Raw genomic sequence first — 22242 nt, 5'->3', positions numbered from 1 at the left:
TGCTGTTCCCTCTCTGTTTCATCCACAGACATGTCCTTCTGATGAAGCCTTCCAGAACAGTGGCATATTCCCGTGAAAAGATTCTCTTTCAAGCCACTGACATGTAACTTCCTGAAAAATTCATGACCAGCTCCAGTCAGAGAGCTTGGCTCTCCCAGGAGCATGTTCTGTGCCTGTTGGATTGCGACATTCCCGCGGGGAGGCAGAATTGTAAGTACAGGATCGGTTCCAGGTGACCAGGGATTTGTTACAGCATAACTGTAGCCACTGAGAAATGAGGGAATTGAGGCACATTGTAATTATGCAATTGGCTGGAGTCTCCGTGATAAGTCAGTTACAGAGCAGAAGAGAACAGCAGATTCCTGATGCTTCCCCCTGTGCTCCTGCACATGGAGGCAGGACGGGAAAAGCCCTTCACCCTTCTGAGTTTTGAATTTGATTTAGATATTGAAAGCTGTATTTTTAAAAGATCTTAGCTCCCCTTGAGAACAGCAGGAATTACAGGGATGTCACTACCAGAATTAATCATTTTTTTTGGAAGAAATCGGCCACTAAGTGATGTAGCCGAAGGGAATCAGAGGCCGCAAACATGCGGAGGGGATGTGGTCAGTGCATCTAGCACAAGAGTATTCAGTAAGTGATGTGATAGCTATAGGCAAATGTTTGAATGTCAAAATATCAAGGTAAACATAGCAGAGGGTTTGCACCTTTACAAGGACAAGACAACAGTGTGGCAGGTAAGGCTTAGTGCTGCAAACCACCTGATGGCACAGGGGTGGAGGGATGATAAAGCTGACTTTCCATAGAGCTTTATCTGAACTGGACTGTTCTGGATGGTGGATAACTAGCTAGTGCAGCAGTACACTAGGGCAAAAGATGATTTTGCTGTCATTGTCTTCAACTGGCAGTGATTGCTGTTCTCTGGAGTATAGGAGATGCTTTGTACAATTTCATTCGGAATATAGATTTGATATATTAGACGCTGTGTGTACAGGGGGCAGAACCTAGGAACTCCAGTTGTATTTCTTGGTTGGAGAGCTTACAACTGCTAGTGGAGAATGCTAGACAGCAAGAGGAGGAGTCTGGCTCTTGGGGTGTATATCAGGGACAGGTGGTGGCATGTTTGTTAATTGATCTCATTTTATATCCATAGATTTATTAGGGCAATTTGGAGTGGTAATTTAATCTCTGTGCATTGATTTCCTGATTTGTAAGCTCTTTGCAGACTGGTGCCTGTGTTCTGCCTAGCTCAGGTAAGCTCTGTTCAGCTTCTGATGCCGAGGGTGAGCTTTGTCTGGCACAGGCTGCGTGGTGTACAGTCTGCAGTGTCTGGCTTTAGTGCTTTTTCTCATTTAGGCTGAAAGGCTGGGACTTTTGGCAGTTGAAAGCCCAGGATTCTGGCCCTGGCTCTGCAGACAAGTGTGTGATTTGTCTAATAAGAATTCTCTGATCGCTCCCGAAGTGCTTTGAGATTATCAGAGTTAGGGTTGGGTGTCACTGAAATTTACCTATGTGGTGTCTAGGGGTTTAATTAATTGTAGCTGGTGAACAGCTTTGTAAACCTGAGATAAATGACTCTAGTCAGAAATGTTATCATTCTCTATAAATATTTTCTAGATAATGGAAGAAAAATATTTTAAAACACAAAAAGTAATACAGGAACAAGATCTGTGAAGTGTTGCATTTCTTTAGGAGCTGTTGCAGGCTGAATTGAATCTGAAGACAATGAAATAGTTATAAACCATGGTGCGATGGCCCACATTTTCCAGGGGAGGCTCGTTCAAGTGTGCACACCATTCTGCGTCAGCCCGAATTAGACTCGCAGGTCCCAGGATGAAATGGAGAAGCAGGTACAGCACTGGTACAGCAGGACTTTCATGTTCATGGCACGCATGGAAAATGATAGAGGGCTGCCCATTCTGAGCCATGGGCTTTGCCTTCACGCTTTCTTTCTTCCCAGGGTTTGTGCGTTTACTAGCTGGCATCTTGGCGTTTGGCCCCAGGGTGGCAGGAAGCCTGGTTTTCGGCATGCTGAGCCTTAGAGATGCCCTTGACTTCAGTGGAGGCAGAGGGAACTTAGTCCTTTGCAGGACTGGGCCAAGTATGTCTGAGTCAGAGAAAGGGCAAACAGCCAGGGCATTTTCCTCACAAAGGCAAGGAAGCTGAATTCATTTAGTTCTTAAAGAAGTGTTCAGCTCCTCGGATTGGAAGGGCCCATAGAAACCTGATACAGCGTTACTGGAGTCTATTCGGTGACTTCAGTGGGAATTGAATAAGACTCTAAATGTGTTAAAGTCTTTGCACTTTTAGCTGTAATGATGATGCTGATAAGCAGAATGGAATTAAAGATAATAGAGGAAAGAGCTGTCTTCCCTGTACTGTTATCTGGTTTCTCTTGATAGAAATGTCTGCATCTAGATTGTTTCAGGTTTTGTTTTGTTTCCTCATGGTATCATACGCTCTTTAATAAATAATTTGTGGTTCTTTGTGACAATTTTCTTTACTCCTGAAGAGAGGAGATCCAGTTTCGCGTCCCTTCTGGCTTTGAGGTGTGTAGTTGCAAACAGCTTCTACCATCTCTCTCTTCTTAAGGTTTCCTCCTGTTTACAGTTGTGCCTGCACCTTGGGAAAAGTTTACTTAATGCAAGGTAAATATTTTCCTTCTCTGGTACACAAAGGTTTTATTGTCTTATTTTGTTTCTGATGACAAATAAGAGCTGCTTGAGCTGCAAGAAATGATTAATTTTGCGAAAGAACCTTCATCTCTTAAAAGTGGGAGGATGCTTTCATTCAGGTATAGAGACTAAACAAACAGGACAAGTGGTCACTGCCCTTTGGTAGAGGCTGCTCTTAGGTTTTCCTCTGAAATTTACCACAAGGAGGGAAAAAAACCCCGAACGCTTACACTAGTAGGTCTTTGGCTAGTTTTCCGCTGTAGCTTTCTCCTAGCCCAGATCTGCGTGTCTCACTGATGGGGCAGATCTCTGAGCTGCCAAGTGGTGCTATCAAAGATTGGGGTGCAAGCACATATTTTTTGTTGCTGTAACTTGTTTTACCCAGGACAGTGGTACTCTAATGAGAATGGTTGGCGATGGTGCATGTTATCAGCAGAAGTTCTGAGAACATTGCTGGCTGATATATCATGACACATAGTCTTGCAAAGAGAAGTTAGTATTTTTTTCTTGTGATCTGACCTGTCAGGGAGCCAGTATTGAATTACTGTCTGCAGCACTCTGAAATTGCTTGGAGTCTCCCATTAGAGTTAGGTAATAATTTGGTGTGTTAATCTCCTGTCTTCTCTTCCACTGAGGCATGCATGTTGCATTCTGTAAAGTTTCCATTTCTTTGTGTGTTTGCTGCCATTAGTGACCAACCAGGAAGTGCTATACACTGATGCTCTCTGAAGAACACGGGCAATTATCCTTTGAATGTACTCTATGGGGTTGTTTTTGTGGTCCTTTCTCCTGGCTTGTGACCCAAGTGACCCAGTGCTGGTGACTTGTAAGGTGTGGATGGAAACAACACATTCCAGGGAGCGTAGCTGGTGGCTCCTTTCCTGTCTGAGCAAATGTACTGTGTGACCTGCTAGGCATTGGCTGGCAAATGGGATGGGACACTGGCTTTCCAAACTTGCTGTTGTTAGGTTTGCTTCTGAGGCATGTTGGTGTTGCTCAGAGCTGCCATGTAGGACTTTGGTACCTCAGGACAGGGCAGGGAAAAGCAGGCATCTGCCTAAGGCTGTAAATTAGGGAGGAGCCCACACAATCATGCTAGTAGCAGAGCAACTTCTTGTACACCAGCTTCTTTGAGTGGCTCAAGAGATAAGGATTGATCCAGGTCTCTAGCTCAGTAGCAGGCTGCCGGGGCTGTGCTACCTGTGTTCCCAGCTCCTGGCCGTGACTGCCTCCAGCCTTGCCCTGCTTAGTGGAGACAGCAGGCTGATGAGCAGCCCTTCCAGCTGGGGTGGGACCGTCTGGCCGGGCTCCCTGAGGTGACCCTGACCCCACCCTCTGCTGTGGAGGACCCCTGAGCTCTAGGGTGGAGGTTCTTGGTCCCTTAGCTCTGCCTGTCACCGCAGTATGTGCTGATGGCCTCGGATGTTCCCAGACTTCAGAGTCTGCAGAGCTTCTCCAGTCAGTACACTGCAAGGTGCTCATCGTGTCTTCTGCTCTGAAGAATTTCTTTAAAGGCCTCATGGGTAAATGCAGGGCCAGGAATTAACCTCACTAGGAATAGGCTCACTCAGTGATGATTCTTAGATCATGGTTAGTCTTTGTGACCTGTTAGTTAGTGTGGCTTTTAATTAGTTTCGTGTATTCTGTGTTCTTTTTCTGCTCTAGTTTTTTAACCAAAGCCTGTTGTCTTCTAAGGCCTTCTAGGGACATAAGTTTCTAAGAAAATAATAATATTTCTTTATGAAACATGTTTATCATTTCATGTTTGCATGGCCCTGCAGCCAAGCAGTGGATGGTTCTGTCTGTCAGCTTTTGTTAAGCTAAAGTGATAATGCCTCTGGTTCTGTGAGGTTTTCTTATCAACAGCTTGTATTTGCCCACTGACCTCAGAACATTTTTTTTATTCTACGTTTTCAACACTTGGTGGCATTTCTCCAGTTTAAGATTGTGTCTTATCATTGCAGCTGGCTCTACAATCCAGCTGGAACCAAACTGGTCTTTGATTTAATGGCACAGCAGCAAACATAGCTGTAGAATGGCTGGCAGCTTCTTTTGCAGAGCCTGACTGTTGAGAGTCTGTTCGTCTGCTCAGGTAGTACTGCAGAGATCCTTCTTTTCACAGGGGCGTCCTCAGTCACTGCATTCACTCTTGTTATTTACATCCTGGATAAACTGCATCGTAAAGGTATTCTGTTTCCTGTATGTGTTTACCCCATTGCTCTGAGCTGATAATTTTAATTTTGTCTATATTTCTGTACTGTGCTCTGGACCACAAAGCCTACATTTCCCGGCAGTCTGTCTCTCCATGCTTCCTGGGTTCCTTTAACCACATTCTTGGTGCAAATGCTCTCGCTCTTTGGGCCTGTCACTCTCTTTCACGCTTGCTGGATAGTTCGGATGTCTGTGCTGTTTGGAGTCATTTTTCTAGAGCTAGCTCAGGAGCCTCGCAGTCTCCCCTGTAAAGCAAACAATGTGTATCTCAGGCTGTTGCCTGTTTCACTAGGGGACCTCTACTTTCTCTAGAGTTACACATAGACATGGTGACGCACAGCTCTGCCACCAAAGCATTTATTCTTTTCTCTGCTTCATGATTTTGCCTAAACAATAGAGCCTTTAGACAGGTTCATTTTGTCTGAGATCAGACAATATATCAGCTGTTCTGGGTTTTTCTTTTTTAGACACTGTCCTTGGCAACAGTGTCTTGCTCATTTCTTGTAGTTTTCTGCCACTTAGAAAATCATTTCACCTGCATTTTTCTTTTCCTCCTCAAGGACGGATCAGTGTACAGGCTCTGTTCTTGATCCTATTGACTTCTTTTTTCCTAGCAATCCAGCATTTCCAGAGGTTTGATATCTGCCCCAGTACTCCCTGGGTTTTTTCAGTTCCTAGGAGGTATTTTGTGGGCCTCTTACTCTCTCTTCTTCACTTGCTGTCAGGGTTGTTGACACTGTATTGCAGGTACTGTGTGCTGAGTAACAACACGATTGCTGTCAGGTTTCTGAAACTAAACTGGCTCTTTATTAGGTTCTTTAAAGTCTGATAGATCTGGCAAAATAGAAACAGCCTCCCATCTACATTAACAGCAAGGGAGAGAGCCGAGTTTCTCACAGAGCAAGAGCAGAGACACAAAGACAGAAAGTAACATGTCTGAGGTCGTTTATGAAGTCTGTGGCAGGTGTCCCATGCTCGTACCCTCAGCACGTGACTCTGTCTCTCAGTATATCCTGCAAGGAAACAAAACAACAAGCAGAGCCCTGCTCCTGTCCCCTGCTGAAGACCAGCTCCAGGCACTGGTTTGTACCAAGACAGAGCTACAGGTACTGTGAGCCCAGAGGCTGGCAGTGTGCTGCCGGTTCCCTCGTGTCCCACCATCTTCCCATAGCTTCCACTGTTCCTCCTGGGATAGGGCCTGGGAAGAAATGCACCTACGTTGCTCACTGTGGACATGGGTATCTTGTAGCCAGGTACCTATTTGAGGTGGCAGTTGCTGCTATCTGAGCCAAGGCGCAGCAGTTTGCTGCTGCTGTGTACACATGGAAACGCTCTTTACGGTTTCACGTCAGCCAGAGTTTGTCAGTACCTGGAGTGAGGCACGGGCCCGTTGAAGGCCGCCAGAGGGAATTGCAAGATTCTGCAGCTCTATGCAAAGCAAGCACGGAGACATCCCATCTTCTGTCCGCTCTCCAAGTTGGCTGGTCGTGAGCGGTCTCTAGCTGGGTACTGTGCCTGTATGCGGTGTGTTTGCTCAGGCACGGTGCTGTGTCAGTGCAGCCGGATCTGCCTCCTCGCTGGCATCTTGGTGCCCTCGCACGGGCTCTGCAGGCTGTGTGCCCAATGCCCACCTGTGGATGTACGCCTGGGGAGAGCAGTGCACCTCTGAACCCTTGGCCCTTCTTTGTAACGACTGGAGCATAAAGACCGGCAGAGGAGTGGTTAAGATTTTCTTGGACTACTTCTGTCCTTGCATACTGCTTCTCTGTTGTCCTCCCCAGTTCTCGGTCTGCTTTGCTTTTTATAGAATTTGTAACAATGCAGCTGTCATTTTGTGCCTCAAAATCCTCAATTAATATACTTCAGTTTTCTTTTAAGGCCTGAAGTTGTTGTAAATAGAAAGTAGGGGGTGTCAAACAGTAGTAGGCTTCAGCCAGCAGCAGGGTAAATGTTGATGAGCTGTTTTAAGAACAAGTTTCTTTGCAAAGCTTTTATGCCATAGATTTGATGTATGCCTGGCACAAGGAATCTATTTTGGGTCCTGTTGTTGTCCTCTTTCCTCTTCCCTTGCTTTTTTGTTTGTTTACTTGTTTCTGTGCTTTTTGATGGTTCCTTATTTTTGGTGCTTTCTTTGACCTAATACAAGATTGCATTACTGTTGTCTGCTGCTCTGGGAGTTTGTACTTTTGTAGGGATTTGCATTCGGACCTCAGGCTGCTTTAGAAACACCTACTGAGCAATGGAGGTGCTTCATTTTTAAAGGCTCTGCATGTTCTGGACAGAGACCTTCAGAGATGGGGGTACCCTGATGTTTTGGGAACAGACATGGCTTGTCTCTCATGTGCTTATATCAAAAAAATTGTATCTTTTTGTATCAGTGACTTGCAAATGTGCTCCCAGGTTCTTCAGACAAGGCATCTGTGGTTGTATGGAGAAGCTAAGTGGTTAGTGAAAATTTGCAGGAAACACGAATGAAACCCAGAAGTGTGAGAAACCTACCAGTTGCTCCAGCAAGGATTTGTAGCATGAACACATTCCAAAACTGGAATGGTCTCTGCTGGCTCAAGCACTCGCCCTTACAGTGGCTGAGGCTGGGTTGTCGCCCCACCTTTTGGAGGGGTTGTTTTGTCCTGCACTGGGCCCAGTGTTTTTAGCCATGGTGGTCGCAGGCTCTGTGCGGGAGGCTATGGACAAATGCAGAGAAATTATGAGTAGTTACCTCTTTATCTTTTTGTTTAGATGGTAAGAGGATGGTGAACTGTTTTCCTGTTTTAATGTGGAGTCAGGCAAGGAGGAGTAGTAGAGCACTACTCAGGAGAAGAAGATTATTTTTTTAAGCAATGAGGTGTTAATTGCCAAATCACTGTTTTAGCTCTTTAAAAATACCAGACCATTTTGGTAGCTGAGAAAACAGATTTAGTGTGTGGATCTTGTTTTGCTTTCTGCATATAGGTGTCATTTCTCCCCTGACCTATTTAAGAATAGCATTTGTATGTTTGCTCTCCTCATCTTCACATCCTGCTCCTCTGAAGCCAGGGTCTAGCTGGCAACTGGAAATAAGTGCAGGCAGCAACTGCTCCATTTTCCCCTCTGACTGCCTCAGATCCATAATACCCCCAAGGTAGATATGCCATTACGCACGATAAGATCACTAACGTAGCAGGTGAATATTAGATATATGAAGTTAGTCAGCTGTAAATAAAAGGCCTGGCAAAGAATAAAAGGCAAAACGTTGTCCCTGAGGAAGTAAATGGGGATATGAATGCCTTCCTGCCCTAGTGCCCTAAAGAGATGATGCAGAATCTGGAACGCATCCACCTCCTGAGTGAAAGGCATGTGACAGCCTGGGTTTCGCCCCTTTCCTTACCTGGAGGCAGGAGCTGTGTCTTTCCAAACATACCATAATGTCTTGGGAAGATCAGTACAGCAAATCTTCTCATGTGGCTTCAGTCTCTGCCGCTGCTTGTGGCATTTGGAGGCTTGAAGTCCATCCCATGCTCTCCTGATTAGAGATCTTTGTCTTCAGCCCCAGTAGCAGAGCTGGGGACATCCAGAGGACACCCTGTTCTTTATTTTTCCTTCTTGGAGTGGGGTTCACCTCCCAGCTCTGCCTGGCAATCCTGGGGTGGCCTTGAATTAAGTCTTTTAAATGTCGGATTCATCCTTCTCTTCTGTCACAGGGGTTCAGTGTTGTTTGCTACAGCAGGTTTCTCAGCTCTCAGACTAAGGATTGCAGAGGCAAAATGAGGTAAAAGGTGAGTGGGAGGTGCTAGAAAATGGCAACTGTCTATAATTTTCAACTACTGGCATTGTACTGCTGCTTCCTCATCTCTTGCCCAGTTGTGTGGTGGTAGTTGGCTTGGCCTGCGTGTGTCTAGTGGGGCACAGGCCAGTGCTTCAGCAGAGTGGCGTTGTGGTCAGCACAGTATACCTTCCCTCTTGCTGCCTTCCTGGAGAGCTGCACATGGGTCTCTCAAGGCAAAACCAGCTCTGGGTCTGCCCGTGGGGGCCATTGCAGGGGAAAGGGCCGTGGCCATTTCTTTGGGGAACATTGTTAGCGTGGGTTGGAATGGGGCTAGACTGAGGGCGTTCAACTGGTCATGTTTATCATGGCACGTCTTCTGTGAGTATGTCAAGCAGAGAATAAACTGTGAAAGAGCAGAGAAAGCACCAACACCTGCAGAGAATATGAGGAGAAGGGAAGCTGGTCCTTTTGTCTTTATTTCCTTTCTTCTTCCAATCCTTGTTTGATTTTTTTTTTCCTTTTTGATGTAAGCAAAATGAAAAACAAGATGCTGAGTGGTTTATTAAAAGCAGTCTTAATGCACCAGCTGGAGTTCAGTAGGAGTGTAGGGTGTCCAAAAAATATGAACTCAAGGACTTTTTTATGTATAGAATTTTTCATAGAATCATGGAATGGTTTAGGTGGGAAGGGACCTTAAAGATCATTTAGTTCCAACCTCCCTGCCATGGGAGGGACACCTCCCACTCGACCAGGCTGCTCAAAGTCCCATCCAGCCTGGTCATTTTTATTATGGAAGTCCAAGGAAGAAGAGACTTCCTTTGATATTGTTTACATGGTAAGAGAGAGAACAGTGAGCAAGTTTACATCTGCCAAACCCTGTGACTGGTGAATGCTCTGTCCATGTTGCCGATTTTTAGCATGGGTATCGCTGAGAATCAGAACTCTGCTTGAGAGTGGCCAAATTCAAGCTCATGTGCTGGTGGTTTGTAGTGCTGTCAGCCTTTCCTCTGCGCAACAGAGCAGACTGTGTGAAACAGACCTCAGGTCTCTGCCTTGGGGTGCTCCAAGTCCATTTTAAGATGGAGCAAAGGGTGGGATTGCTGGTTAATGTGTGTTGCTCTGCTGAGAGCGTAGACACAGACCACTGTGTGGTCCTGTGCATGTAAATTGGAGACAAACCCTGCAGCCAAATGCATGCGCACTAGAGAGAGACAAGAAGTGAGGAAGGGAGGATAAAAGGTAGGGGAACATGGTAAAGAGACTCTCAAGCTGTCCAAGGCCAGTGTCAGAACTGGTATTTCAACCTGCACGTCCTGAAGCTGTGTCAACAGAAGCAAGCAGTGTCTTCCTGCCAGTATGAAGTGATGTGGTTCCAGAAATATTGGTATAAGGGAGCTTTGTATCTTTTTCTGCAGAAAGGGACACACATAATGTGAAAATAAGAGACATTTGCATTGGTGCAATACCACAGCATGATTTTTCCTTGGGTATTTCTCAGGTGTAGGTGAAGCATGTGTGACAGTGGTACCTTACTAGCCGAGTGTACATTTACCTTTAACACATCTTCACCAGAGAAGATGAGAGAAGGGGTGAAATTCTTGTGCTGAATCGTAACAGTTGTGATCTTTGAACCCAATGATAGTGTGCTCCCCACCATATAAATGTGGGTATTGTTCAAACCCTATCAGATCAACGTTTCACGTGTCCAGGTCCCGTTTGCACTCTACCTGTTGCTGTAAGGAGCAAGCCCAGCTTTGCGTTCTCTGGATTGCTTTGGGGCCATGCCTTTTACCAGCTGAACTAATATAATCACAGCCCTTTGGTGAAGCCACTGCCGAAACACTGCTATGAGGCCTCCCAGCATCAACGCTCTTTTGTACCAGAAAAAGACGATGTCTCAAGAGCAGAGATCCTTTTGCTCTGTACTCAGGTTGACTGGCCAGCTAAGTGAGCCAACAGGTGTTGAACCTGCAAAAAATCCAGCAACATGGGTTACAGAGCCTTACTGCGGCCAAAAGTTTACTAGCTGTTAGTGGAGTTGGGGTCAGTGACTGGTCCATTTCAATTGTCAGTTACAAAGTATTTAAATCACTTTCTGGATACAAGAAGGAAAGGGCACTCAGGCTTTGTTGCTACACTCAAAGGACTCATTAAGCCACAGCAAGTGGGTTGCTTGTAGCTGTCTCTTCAGATGTAGATCGCAGTAGGGGCTGGCTTCTCATACCTGATCTTGGACACTGCTTCAGGATTGACTTCAAGTCGCTAACTCAAGTTAGAACTCAAACAATTTGTCTTGGCTATTATAATCCAAGTAAAGGTAATGAATTTTTGATTGCTGGGGTTGCTATGTTGATGCCTCCAACAAGTAGCTTTTCTTGGTTTACATCTGACTCCTCGTAGAGAACAAAAGCGAACCTGAGGCTTAAGCTCTGAACTTGGAATAATGAAGTCCATATGGAGAATTATTTCAGTCTATCTACAATGGTTTAAATCCGCACTTCATTTCACACAGACACTTTCATGTGTAGACAAGGGCAAAGGATGCAGTCCTGTGGAATGTGGGATATTTGATAGGCAGAGTTGATTTTGATACGTCCTTTTCTGCTTTGTGGAGCCCTTCAGCTGTGTAAATAAAAAGCAAAAGAGGGAGCAGTAAGACTTTTGCATTTTCCTCTTGCATATGAATGCTTTTTATAGGTACTTTTTTATTATTTCTTATCAATCACAGAGAAGTGTTTCCCATTACATTAAAAGAAAAAAAAGGAAAAAAAAAATACTGTGGCCCCACAGAGATAGTTCTGGAAGCTTCCACCTCATCTTGGTGTCCTTCACATTTTCCTCTTTTAGCTCCTTCTGGAGCATCCATTGCTCTGGCAATCTAAGCATGTCTCCAGATTCAATGGCTTAGAGAACAACCTTTTTGTTTTAAACCATGATTCAAAAAACTATGATGAAAATCCCCATGTAGCTATCCGGGATTGGGTGGGGGTGGGTGGTGGTGCTGGTGGCTCTTCCCAAGGCAGCCAGGAGGGTGGAAGCTCTCCGTTTGCCCTCTCTGGGTGGCAGAAGTGTCCTAGTGACCCAGCTAGCTTTTCTGCATCATCAGGGTATGATGTATCCATACCTTAGTCATTTGAAGTTAAGTCACTTTTCCTATCAAAAATAGTTACCTAAAAATGTTTTTCTTAATGATTTAAAATCCATATACCATCGATGTTTTTAAAATAGCAATGACCAAGAGGCTGCCTGGTACAGGGTTACCACAGAGGCTTCCCTGGCAGCCAAGCTTTGGATGTGCACTTACTACCCGAACTCCCCCTTCCAGTGCTTCATGGGCTTGTTTCTGTTCCGTGACTGTGTGTGTCAGGTGGTTGTACAGCCACTTTGCAGGCCAGGCAGGCCATCTTCTGATGCTGTGATGCTGCGAGGTGCTCGCTTCATGTAACCCATAGGAGCATACTTCCCTTCCCTTGCTGTGCTGTTATGAGATTTAATTACTGAATGCCTGGACAAGGTTTCATGTGGAAAGCTGTTTCACTGCCCCACACCCTCTGTACACACACTTCTTCCCCTCCCAGGTCGTGTAACCATCCCAAAGCTCGAGTGGTTTAGTGAGCGGCCAGGATCCCAGCATGAGCGCAGTTTGAACAGATTGCTTTTGTTTTGATGTGATTAAAAAACATCCACAAAGAAAATTTGTTGGGCTAGGGGTGCGCTGTAGGGCTCAGCCCCGTCCTGGAGGGGTGGAGAGGGACTCTTACTCTCGCCAGTTTTTCTTTCACGGTGTCTCACAGCTATGATGAAGCCTCAGTGTCCTGTTCATGTTATCTCATATATTAAGCAGTGGTTAAGCACAGCCCTTGAATATACACCTAACTTTAAACATTGCTGGCTTGAGTGATGCAAAATAATCCCATGTTTTGCATTTTGGAACTGCAGGCTGAAGAGCTACGGCTCTGTACAGAGAGGGAAAAGGAAAGATGCTCTGTTAAAACCTGGGCAAGTTCCAACACTTGTTGCACTTGGAAAAGTGAAGCGATGTGAGGAGCCGTGAAGCTTTTGTAGTGGGAGTGGGTCCTGGGTACTGGGAGTCTGCACAGCAGCAGCAAGTTTCCACCGTGGGGGAAGAGGCGCTTAAAGCAGGTGGGCTGAAGTGTGTTAGGAGATGAGAGTCAGCTGTGTTTTGTAGAGTGTTGCCTGTGGTCGCATCGCAGTTTGCAGAGAAAGAGGCGAAAGAGTTGTGGAAAGAAATGTAGTTAGATAGGTAGACTAAGCATTTGAAGAGGAGAGATCCTTGAAGGCCATTTACCGGAAAATGCTGTCAAATGTAAATTAGGCAAAGGGGAAAAAAAATATGTTTGCAGGTTACTTTCATCAGTTGTGACAAGCTCCACTGCTTCAGTCCATTCCCAGCTCTTAGCAACTTAACTGGGTGACTCCTGAGGTCTGGACAAAGGACATACTAAACGTTTCTTCAAATTTAAATTAGTCAAACCCATTAAATTCACAGCTACTGCATTCACATGCCTTCTGTATTCATTTTTTAGATGCTATTGCTGCAAGTGCATGGTCAAGACTGAATTTTAAACCAGTATTAATAAGTAAGTCACTTAGTAAAACTCTTAATGCTGCAATTCCCGACAGAAGCTTCTTTATCCCATGTCAGAAAACAAGCAGTTGTGACAGTCCTTGTGACCCGGGTAGTTTTGCTTGGATACAACCTGAATTCAAAATATCCCTTCCACACAGGGAGCGGCTTATGAGCAGCTAGTTCAGAGGCCAGAAGTTACTGGTAGCAAGTTTCAGAGGATAACTTCTGAGTAAATGAATGGGCTGGAGGAAATCGTAAGCTGCTTATAGGGTGTTTGCAAACAGAAACAGAGAGTACATTCATCAAAGAAATTACTCAGTTTGAATAATTTGTTCAGTTCAGAACATGTTTACCTGCCTGTGAGGGGAATGGGGAGGCTTAATTGGCAAACGTTTGTATTGTGCTTTGAGACAGTAGTATGAAAGTGAAGCGTTATTGTTATGGTTTCTAGGGTTATAATTCCTCCTGTAGTTTGTGTGAGTGCTGCCTTGTATAAAGAAGGCATGCAATGGTGGTTTTGCAACATGTGCGTGGGGGGGGGGTGTCCCAGAAAGACGTCTTTCCTCCCAAAGGCACCCAGGCACCCTAGCTGCCTCTGCCCTGCCTGCAGACCCGGCCCCGCACGCCCATCTCCCCGTCTGCAGGCACCCAGGGGTGGGAGCAGCCGGGCACAGACAGCCCTGGGGGCATTACAGACCCTGAGTGCCCAAGCAGAGTTTGGTCTGCTTTAGCTGATGCCGAATATGGCCCTTTTTTTATCAAAAAGACATCAGCATTGTATTTTAACTTAACCAAGGTTTACAGAGAAGACAGTAAACAACTTTCATGTAAGTAGTGAAACTGTGACTGCATCCATTCTGTACAACTAACTGGCTGCTCTCTCAAATGAACTTTAAGAAAACTGCAAGTAAACATGCAGGTGTAGAAAAGCAGATACAATTCTGCAACTGGGCTGGGAAGTGCTGTATAAATACCTTCAGTTAGTACTTAGCAAACAGAGTGTCTCGGTACTCAATATCTGGAGAGAATCCTTCTCAGTTACATCACCATTGATTTCTGGGCAATGGATGAGTATCACTGGGAGCAGAATTTGGCCCATATAACTAAGTAATAAAATATCTTTTTGGAGGAAGTATATTTACAAACAAAGGGCGAGCATTGCATCTTCAAGCTACATTTGCAAAATTACTGCCTGAAAATTGGCATGGCTCCTTCCAGTCAAGGGATCTTAGAAACTGTTCTGCTGCATCACAAGCTGCAATAGTATCTTTGAGGCTTTGAAAATGAACACCAGTGTCTCTGCAAACAGGATACTCTTTGTGAGTTTTAATTGGAACCAGTCATGTCTGAATGCTGCAGACTTTGAAATAACGTGACTAACCTAAGAAAGCTATTCAAGATCTATCTACAAACAGTATTCCCCAGATACACAGGGGTGAAGAGCTTGCTGGGATAAAGGCCCAGCATGAGATTCTGCTCTGAACTTGAACCAAATTGAACCAATTTTTTTGTGTGTGTTGTTTTGAAGACATTTGGGTGCTTCAAATATCTTCCTTCCTCTCCTCTCCCTAGCTTGGCAAGAACTAGATGCAAAAATATTCTAAGACAGGCTTTTGCAAAGGGGTAATTGAGTCATGGAGAAGCTGAATGCCATATATTTAAAGTCAATGTTTGTCTTTACACTTAACAGAACTGGTGATTGGAAGAGGCTGGGGGGAAGGGAAGGGATGTTGGATCATCTTTTATAACCCTGTAATAGTTGCGTAGAAGCAACTGACCTGGCTGCGAGAATTTAATTTCAGCTTTTGCCACTTGCCTGGGAAGCCCTAGCTAACGTACTCAAATACACTTTTGTATTTTGATACAACAGTCTGTTTCTTTAAATGCTTCCTTAAAGCCAATGGGCACTGAAAGAATTTTCTCTGGAAGTAGGTAGTTATTGGGTATCTGTCCTCTTTGTTGCACACATGCTATTACCTTACGAATTTCTTTTAAAAGCACCGCCTTGGTTGCACTAATGGGGTCTTTGAGGACTGAGATGAGGAAAATCCTGTTGATTGTGCACTCCATCCTCTTGGGAGCACAGGCTGGCCTCTTCCAAAAGTTGTCCCTGCTGACAGCCTGGGTGGCTCCCGCAGCTCTGGTGGGGTATGGTGGGGTGCTCCGGTAGCAGTGTGGTAGCAGCGCTCAGAAGTGGGGCACGGTGTTTCGCAGGTCTGCGTGAGGGGTTTACTGGGATCTCATCTCCAATGCAGAATTATTCTGCAGTCTCAGTTCTGCTTTTTTAAAATTTACTATCTACAACTTAGTGTTGCAAGAAGAGTCTAAAAAATGTGACGTGAGTGTAAACCAATGCCATGCTCTCTCCCTGAGCTTGCCAGGGCTGTGGAATATTAGCTCAGAGACCCTGGAACTGCTCTGTACCCTTCAGTTAAAGTCTTGTGGATTTTGCGATCCTTTGGGCATAGAGTATGTTACTTCGGCATTGTTCTCCTAGAATTTGCAATTACGATACAGGTGGGAAATGGAGGGGGTTTTGTCTTGTTAAGGAGTTTGCTTTTAATACTTCTTTGGGAGAAGGTCTTCAGTGGATTATGTGCTTCTTGAAGTACTGCATAGAAACTTAGTCAGCATAAAGTCAGAGACTTGGGAATTCATCTTGCACCTAAGAAATTTTTGCAACCATTTCTCTTCTGGGAAGAATGCGAATGTCAACACCTTGCACATTGGGTTGAGGCAGCGTTACGGGGAGCAAAGCTGCCCGGCAGCCTGCCAGGAGGTGTAGCAAAAACTCATTAAACCAATGCATATTTTGAGTGGAGGGACTTGTGTCTGTATGAACAAGAGGTGTACAAAGGGGATGAGGTAGGGAGATTATTTCTGGAAGCCAGGAATTGTTGCTGCTGCAACACTTAAGGATTCTTTATGAGGCAGTAGTTACCATTTCTGGGCATGGAAAAAAGGGTACAAACCCCATTTTATAATCAGGAGGCTGAATGCACTGTTTTGCTAAGAGTTTCCTATGACTGCTTCATTGTGTACTCACTGGTTTGTCAGATGATGAGAGCAGTGAAAGCATTTTGTTTTGAAAGGTAATCTCCAAAGAATGAAATTCTCAGGAATTTGTAAGAAATCAAGATAATTCACTTTTAGAGTAGAATAGACTATTTCAGTTGGAAGGGACCTCCAACGATCATCTGGTCCAACTGCCTGACCACTTTAGGACTGACCAAAAGTCAAAGCACATTATTAAGGGCATTGTCCAGATGCCCCTTAAACACTGATAGGCTTGGGGCATTGAGCACCTCTCTAGGAAACCTGTTCCAGTGTTTGACCACCTTCTTGGTAAAGAAATGCTTCCCAGTGTCCAGTCTTTTGACTTCCAATCCTATCGATATCCTTTTATTTAAAAAGCAAACAAACAAAGCAACAAAACTCTAAAAAGAAAAAAAGAGAACACCAGAATTTGACCGTTTGACTCATTACGTGCATATGGCATAATCATTTTTAATAGACAGAAGGTGGTTTTGGATGGGGTCATCCTATGCAGAACAAGACTAGCAGGACAAAGGACTTGTTATTATATCAGGGAAAACTGGCCACAGGATTTAACTTGGGCTGTGATGCTGTTGACAGTTCTCTGCAATGTAAACCTAACAAGTTTCTGAGCTGAATATGTCTTGTTGGTCCTCCATTCTTTATAGGTCTTCTCTAAGTTAAGGTTGGAGTGAATTGGTACAAAACACTTAAAATCTGAAGTCTTATGTGGTAGTGAATGTTATTTTGTTGTGATGCAGCGGTACATGGAAATTCTCAAAATTAGAATGAAAGGAAGAGCAGAGGGGCGCTGATCAGGAAAACCATACATTGTAAGTCTCTTGGTGTGTATTGCCTTGTGGTTTGCCTTACTTTTCATTTAGACCAGCTTTAGAAAGTTAATATCAACCGTTAAACCTTTTAGGCTATCTTCCCCCCCCTCCCTTTTTTTTTTTTCCCCCTGGTTTAGAAGTGAATAAAAGAGCTTTGTACAGTTCTTGAAACTGAGCCTGAAACAGCTCTGAACAAAATATAGTGTTCCTTTCAAAACCTTGGAAATAATGACATCATAGGCAAATTGGGCCAGAAACTGTTAATAGTATTCTTTGTGAAATGAAATCCCAGGGGAGGACCTATTTCAGCAAACTGGCATTGTTTACAAATAGATACAGGGACAGATACAGTTGTCCCATTCTGAGGGACAGCTGAAACCGTGTGCCCTGTCATGGACTTCGCAGCATAACCATCTTGTTTCTGATAACAAGCTGAAAACGTGCCTTGGCGCTTCTGCGGTCAGCCTCACGCCGATGATCTCCGGCAGTGAAGGCTGTCTTTGGCACTGGAGAAGTATTCGTAGGTGGGTTAAAGAAAACAAAAGCCTCTCTTCCCTAGTCTGTGAGAATTGCTGGAGGGACAGGGAGCCATGTCCAGATGTCCGTGTTGGGCTTCATACGCTGGGAACTCTCTTCCGCTTCCCTGTGCAGCAGTACCTGGGCATTGTGATTGTGCACTTGCCCTTCACCAGGATAACACAGACGGCACATGAAGTTCTCCTTGTTACTCTGCAGAATTTTTCATCAGTGGTGCTTTTTTTTTTTTTTTTTTTTTACAGAAGTTTTCATCACTGCCTTCCCCCCCCTTCCCCCCCATTACTGGAAAACCTTCTGCATTTCAGGATAGGAATCACAAAGATCGGTAATGTTAACTGTTTGACCTAAATCTACAAAAGCATTTAGTTCTCTAGGTAAATAGGCTACTGTGAACTTGAAAGTTAGATCAGCACAAGCCCTAGCCTGGGCACGACTATAGCTATTCCTTGGTGATCTAAAGCATGTTATTGCCTACGTATGTGCTTCCATAGGAGGGTGGGCCATGTTCCTTCATGGCCAGAGCAGGTCTCCCAGCAGGTCTCTCCCTGGACAGGGTCGGCAGAGCCCTCTTGTGGGGACGGGGGACATGCCGGGGACTGTGGTTTGCTGTGCAGGATCACTTCTCTGCTTTCCCAGGTGGTGTGTTCCAAAGGACAAAAACATCGTTTTGTCTGACAGCAGCCTCCAAAACATGACTTCAGTAGTTAAGAGTGCATGATCTTTTCCACCCTTCTATGCCTTCTAGACGCTATAGGGAACAACGCCTGGCTGGTGCTGCCTGCAGTTCGGGATTACCTGTGCAGTATATACGTGCAGGTGACCAACGTCGTGGTGTAGGGGAGGTCTAGCAGCTTACATAGGGCTCGAGCCTACAAGTAGACATCTTCTTTGGCTGGTGGACACTATATTGATCTACCAGCAGAGCAATTGTTTGAGATCTCCCTAATTTGCTGCAGGCAAAATATGCCAGAATAGCTCAGATTGCTAATTTAACACGAGGCAGTTGATGAAGTCAGCTGGGAAGTGTGCTTATACATACTGCTCCCCTGATGGAGGTGAGCAGATGGCATCAGTAATGTCTTCAAGTGCATGTTTGTGAATCAAGATCTCCAGGATCCCCACCTCATGCTGGATGTACTAGGGTGAGGGCTGGGACCAGCTTTGCTAGGGGTTTCAGTTGTGTGACCCCGGGACAGGTCCCTGGGATCTCATGGGGATCCAAATGTTCAGGAACCCCACTTTGTGGACACGGGACCGGTGCAAAACTGAGATGTGATGGTATGTTTCATTTATTGTTCTTGTCACTGGGCAGATCCTTTGAATCTCAGATCCGGCATTTTGGGATCTCATTTAGATGAAATTGAAAATGTAAGTCAAGTAATAAAAAAAGAAGTGATGGTTTTATGCGTGGTAATTTCAAAATGCTAACAAAGGCTAAAATACCCACGTCATGAAAAACAGTCTTGAGTGAATGTCTCTAAATGTTTCAGTTGGTCATTTAGTTTTTACATGGAAGGTATCATCAGTTAAAGCAATGAGTATTTGATTATCCCCTATTACTATATCAGCTGGAAATCCTGGTAAAATTCCAGCTATATCAAAATAAATGTAATTGTTGAAAACGTTAACCTCTGTTCTTAAAAAAAACCAAACCAAAACAAAAAACACACCCCAAAAAACAACCCCAAAAAATCACGGCAGCATTGCCTGACCAAAGTGAGAGCAGCAATGCTGTTACCAGTTGAGCTTCGGGGACTCTTTATGTAAGTGACAGTCACCATGTTTGGCTGATACTTCTGAAAAAAATCTGACTTCCACAGCTGAAAAACGTAAGTGGCTTCATTTTAAATTTCAGAGAGTAGCTGATGACTGCAGTAACTTGTGTTGTCTGTGAATCAGCACAAGGAGAGATCTGTAACACATGCACAGTGGCCTGCACATGCCTTCCATAAAAGGAGCCACATTGATGTCAGAGGGACTGGAAGGCAAGATGCCCGTAGAATTGTAATCTTTAAAAATGTGCAGTATAGCCCACATCACATCTGATCTATTTGAAATCATACTCTATTTTCAGGTTTTAAAACAGTTCATTTTACCAAGGATTGCTTGTTTGTTAAACCAGCTGCTTAATCCAGACTTGAATTTTAATATTTAAGATACACTAGAAAGATTAGGAATTTGAAAAGTCTTACCTGCCCTGTGGTTTCCTGACTTACAAAAGTTTTGTAACAATTTCTGGGTATTTTTTTTCCTTAGATAAGTACCCCTGTTCTTAGTGGTCAGCAAGACTGTACATGTCCACTCCTTGCTGATGTACCATACTTGGGACTTTATGGTGCTGTTATTCAAAGCTGTGCCACAACCCACCCCACGGGTGCTACCAGGACAGAAAGAGGAAGACTTGAATTGTTTTCAGGATATGACCATTTTTCCTGCTTAGGTTTTGATTGATTTTAAAGCAAACGTATTACTTGTTTTTATGTGCAAGAAAGTTTATAATTAGTACCTCCGAATGAATTTCCTTTGGGAAGATCGTTCCTTTTGAAGCCCCACACTCACAGGATTAAACCCTCTCCAAATACTGAGCAGGGAGGGAGCAGGGATCTTAACGCTTGCTATGCATATCCCCCCCAACATGCTCCTTGTTTCTTACATCATAAAAATTGTTCACTACCATACCAGGTAGTTTCAGTAAATCACTCAAATTTTGGTTTGGAAGTCTGGTTTTAGAAGAAAATTTGGATTGTAAACAGCTACAGGGAAAAAAAAGTTGTAAATAAAAATTGAAAAGGCCTTTAACAGGGATTAAAAAAAAGCTTTATTTTAAGGGTAATAAAGTGATTTTTAGGAATTGGCACTGAATTTATTTATAGCAACCAGCAGTAACTTTATTCAGAGCAAACCTCTAATAGAGAGGCTTCCTTATTCCGCCAGAAGGCTTTTCTTGCCCTCTTCCCTCCCCAGGACACCAGCCTTGGCATCCTCGCTTGACAGGAATGCTTTCTGTTCTGCTTTTGCAGGAGGCTGTGAGGGCTGCTGAAGATGTCCGATAGTCTGGATGTTGAAGAGAAACCTCCAGCCCCACCGTTGAGAATGAACAGCAACAATCGCGATTCTTCAGCGCTAAACCACACTTCAAAACCGCTCCCCATGGCCCCTGAGGAGAAGAACAAGAAAGCCAGGCTTCGCTCCATCTTCCCAGGAGGAGGGGATAAAAGTAAAGTATCAGCAGTGCGAATGGGTGGCTATGTCTCTGTTTGCGTTCTGTTGGTTGTTGGTTGCCGTACTTGCTTTCTGCCACTGTTTTCTTTCTGTTTCAGTTGCAGAACATGGTAAAGTCCTTCCAAAGCCTTCTGTTCCAATTACTCTAGTAACATGTTTCAAAAGAGGAGGAGGTGTTCAGTCAGTTCCTTTCTTGTCTTTGAAAAGGCAGCAAGACGCGCAGACATTGTGCGACTTGCTTTTTAAAAATAACATTATAGTTGAGCTGGGGAATCCTATCCTTTGGATTTTGCTTTGCATTTGCAGTAAAAACAGAGATGAGGTGGTGTACTTTTGAAAATACATTTGCAGAAGTGAGAAGACAATATGCCTGACACTTCTGGGTTGTTTTTTTTAATGCCCTTGCATTCCAGGAACAGGAGCAAGGCTGTTCTTGCTTGTTACTTTTGCGGCGAGAGTGTACACAAAATGGCTTGGTTGAAAACCTGCTAGGTGTGGTTACAGCAAGAGAGTCTTTTAAACATGCAGGAAACAGTATTTCAGTTGCATTCTTTGAAACGCATTTGCAGAAAGGAGTGTGTTTTGAGTTAGTGTATTTATAGAATTAAGGGAAAGGATCTTCCTTTTTTTGTAATACCATGGGAACCAATGGACTGCCCCCACAAGTGATGAAGGAGGTGGCTGAAGTCACTGCAACGCCACTTTTCATTATCTTTGAAAGATTATGATGACTGGTGGATGTTCCTGATGACTGGAAAAAAGCAAATGTCATTTCTGCCTTGAAGAAGGAGGATCTGGGGAGCTATGGGCAGGTCAGCCTCGCCTTGGTCCCTGGGAAGCTAGTGGAGCAAGTCCTCCTGGACACAAATGAAGGATAAGAACGTGATCAGGAATAGTCAGCACAGATTTACGAAGGGGAATTCATGCTGAACCGTACTGACAGCCTTCTGTCATGAGATGACAGGCTTGGTGGTGAAGGGAGAGCAGTGGGTGTTATTTCTACTTTAAGGTGTTCAGCACAGTCTCCCATAGTATCCTCAAGCTGATGAAGTACAGTCTAAATAAGTGGACAGTGAGGTGGACTGAAAACTGACTGAAATGCTGAGCTCAAAGGGTTGTGATCAGCAGCACAAAATCCAGCTGGATTTCCAGCAGGATTCCACCTTCGATGTACATCGCTGTTCCTCCAAGGATAGCTCAGAACTGTGGAACTGCAGTCGTTCCCTGGAGCTGCTGCTCGGCTGCCCCATTCACAAGTCTGTAACGCAGAGGCAGTCTGGCATTCAAAACTCCTCACAGGCAGTAGAAGGCACAATTTAAGCCCCATTCCTCCCCTCAGTCGGGGCAGCCCTGGTGGCTTCTCTCGTGTGAAGGCTGTGACTGGATGGGCCC

At 44.6% G+C, this 22242-nt stretch overlaps 1 protein-coding gene across 6 annotated transcripts in view; it reads left to right on the top strand.

The window, feature by feature from the left end:
• The window catches only part of PAK3 (p21 (RAC1) activated kinase 3), a 149881-nt gene that overhangs the window by 80498 nt on the left and 47141 nt on the right, over positions 1–22242 (top strand). For all 6 annotated transcript variants that reach the window (XM_074602078.1, XM_074602081.1, XM_074602082.1 and 3 more), the window contains one exon: positions 20649–20845. In XM_074602078.1, the coding sequence (XP_074458179.1) occupies positions 20671–20845 (175 nt within the window). In that variant the 5' untranslated portion in view covers positions 20649–20670. The remainder of the gene's footprint in view (positions 1–20648; positions 20846–22242) is intronic.

This window comes from Larus michahellis, chromosome 9 (genome assembly GCF_964199755.1).
Source record: "Larus michahellis chromosome 9, bLarMic1.1, whole genome shotgun sequence".
NCBI lineage: Eukaryota > Metazoa > Chordata > Aves > Charadriiformes > Laridae > Larus > Larus michahellis.
This window is presented reverse-complemented; position numbering and strand designations above follow the sequence as displayed.